General features: G+C 36.7%; 1 protein-coding gene across 1 annotated transcript; it reads right to left on the bottom strand.

Annotated features, from left to right (window-relative positions):
* Nucleotides 1-793: 793 nt before the first annotated feature.
* Nucleotides 794-1,484, bottom strand: LOC131938237 (uncharacterized). Its single transcript, XM_059296159.1, has 2 exons — nucleotides 1,261-1,484; nucleotides 794-980 (listed from the first exon to the last, which is right to left on the bottom strand). The coding sequence occupies exons 1-2, from the start codon at nucleotides 1,463-1,465 to the stop codon at nucleotides 802-804; spliced, it is 384 nt and encodes a 127-aa protein (XP_059152142.1). The 5' UTR covers nucleotides 1,466-1,484; the 3' UTR covers nucleotides 794-801.
* Nucleotides 1,485-1,764: the final 280 nt, after the last annotated feature.

Below are 1,764 nucleotides of genomic sequence, written 5' to 3'. Positions count from 1 at the left end.
TTTTAGTTTATGTATTATACATATATTTTAAGTCAATTTTTATTCTTGTGAGCCTCGAGGGAAATAATTCACTGTGCTGAATTATTGGTTTGTTGTATCCCTTGGGCTAAAGTTCGCCAGGGATAGTTTTTGTCTGTTCATATTTAACCAACAGTTATAGTTTACTTCATACTGTGGGATTAGGTGGTGCATCTGTGTTTGGATGTTCATTGTCAATTTCATATATGCACTCTGTGACTTCTACTGTGATTGTCTTTATTGAGACTTCAGGGGAGAGAAACAAACTTTATTAAAACATCAATGGAAAGATATTGTTTAAACAAGTCCCTTTTATGTAAAAGGTAACTGTTTTTAAAATGCCATTGGAGACCATCAGTTCCAGGGGGTTTCTTTATTAAAACCTCAGGGGAGTGCAAAAAAATATTGCGCACCAAATGAACATGCAAAAGCGCGTATAATAGTGCTTTTTATAGTAGGTCCACTTACTGTATGTAGTAAATATTAATTATTTAGTACAACATATAAATAGGCAATTCATTTAAATTTGATGTGGTATTGCATTGCCGTTGGACCTAAACCCACGTGCTAAGTTTGAAACGAATCTGTCTGTTAGAAGTGCTCCAAATTTCATGTTCGATCTACGACGGCAGACATTAGGAATAAAAGCTTGTAAAAAGGGAAAACAACTCATTTCGGTGTAGGTATTTTGTAATAAATTTCATGGTATTTATTTTATTAAATATAATCAGATTTGTATAATAATATTATTTGAATGTAAAAGCGACATCCACGTCTCTAAAATTAGTGTTTTCGCCACATCCACCATCCATATCCCATCCTGCTCTGCTCCTGCACCATGTTTCTGGTGTTACAGCGGTCACCAGTACAAAAGCACGTGACTTCCTTCTTGTGAGTCAGGCAGCCATTGGCAGGGATACGTAGACCTGGGAACTTGCCGTCTGAACATCTACGGACCACATCTGAGAAAAAAACAAAATCTCACATGTATTGCTGATCCTTCTTGAAAGATGTAGGGTGGGGGAGGGTGTTGGAGAGATAAGTGTTGTTGTGTGATGGTGGATGGGTTGGGGAGGGTGTCTTTAAGCATAGAGTATGATGCCCACACTCTACCAACATAAAATGACCTTGATTATAGCTATAATGTAAAATCTGTTGAAAGCTTATTACAATGTTTTGATATTTATTGTGATTATGACTCTGCAGTATTTATTTTTTATTTTTTTATCGATGTTAACTCACCAGCTCCGAATGGTGTTTTGTTGACAGAAGACATGCAGGGTCCCTTACACCTGACAAAACGTGTGTTGGTCCCAGTCTTTATTTTCCCATTGGCAGGACACAGGTAGTTCTGTTTCTTGCTGCTGCAGCCGCTGGTACAGCTGTGGCAGTCGTAGTAGCGCTGGGATGGGGCTCGTGTCGTGGTTGGTGTGGAAATAGTTTTCATGAGAGTAGTTGAATTGGGAGTTGATGGTGTTGCGGCTGTAGTTGATGGTGTTGCAGCTGTAGTGGAAGACGTTGAGTTGGCAGTAGATATTGCATCTGTTGTGAAAGTAAGATGATGGTCATTTATTAGTACCTATTAGCATATATATATATATATATATATATATATATATATATATATATATATATATATATATATATATATATATATATATATATATATATATATATATATATTACACATACGCGTACACGTACACGTACACGTACACGTACACGTACACGTACACGTACACGTAC

Source organism: Physella acuta, unplaced genomic scaffold (assembly GCF_028476545.2).
Source record: "Physella acuta isolate Inbredline_101_S28 unplaced genomic scaffold, ASM2847654v3 ptg000239l, whole genome shotgun sequence".
Taxonomy (NCBI): domain Eukaryota; kingdom Metazoa; phylum Mollusca; class Gastropoda; family Physidae; genus Physella; species Physella acuta.
The sequence above is the reverse complement of the archived record's forward strand: the minus strand, read 5'-3'. Positions and strand labels throughout refer to the sequence as shown.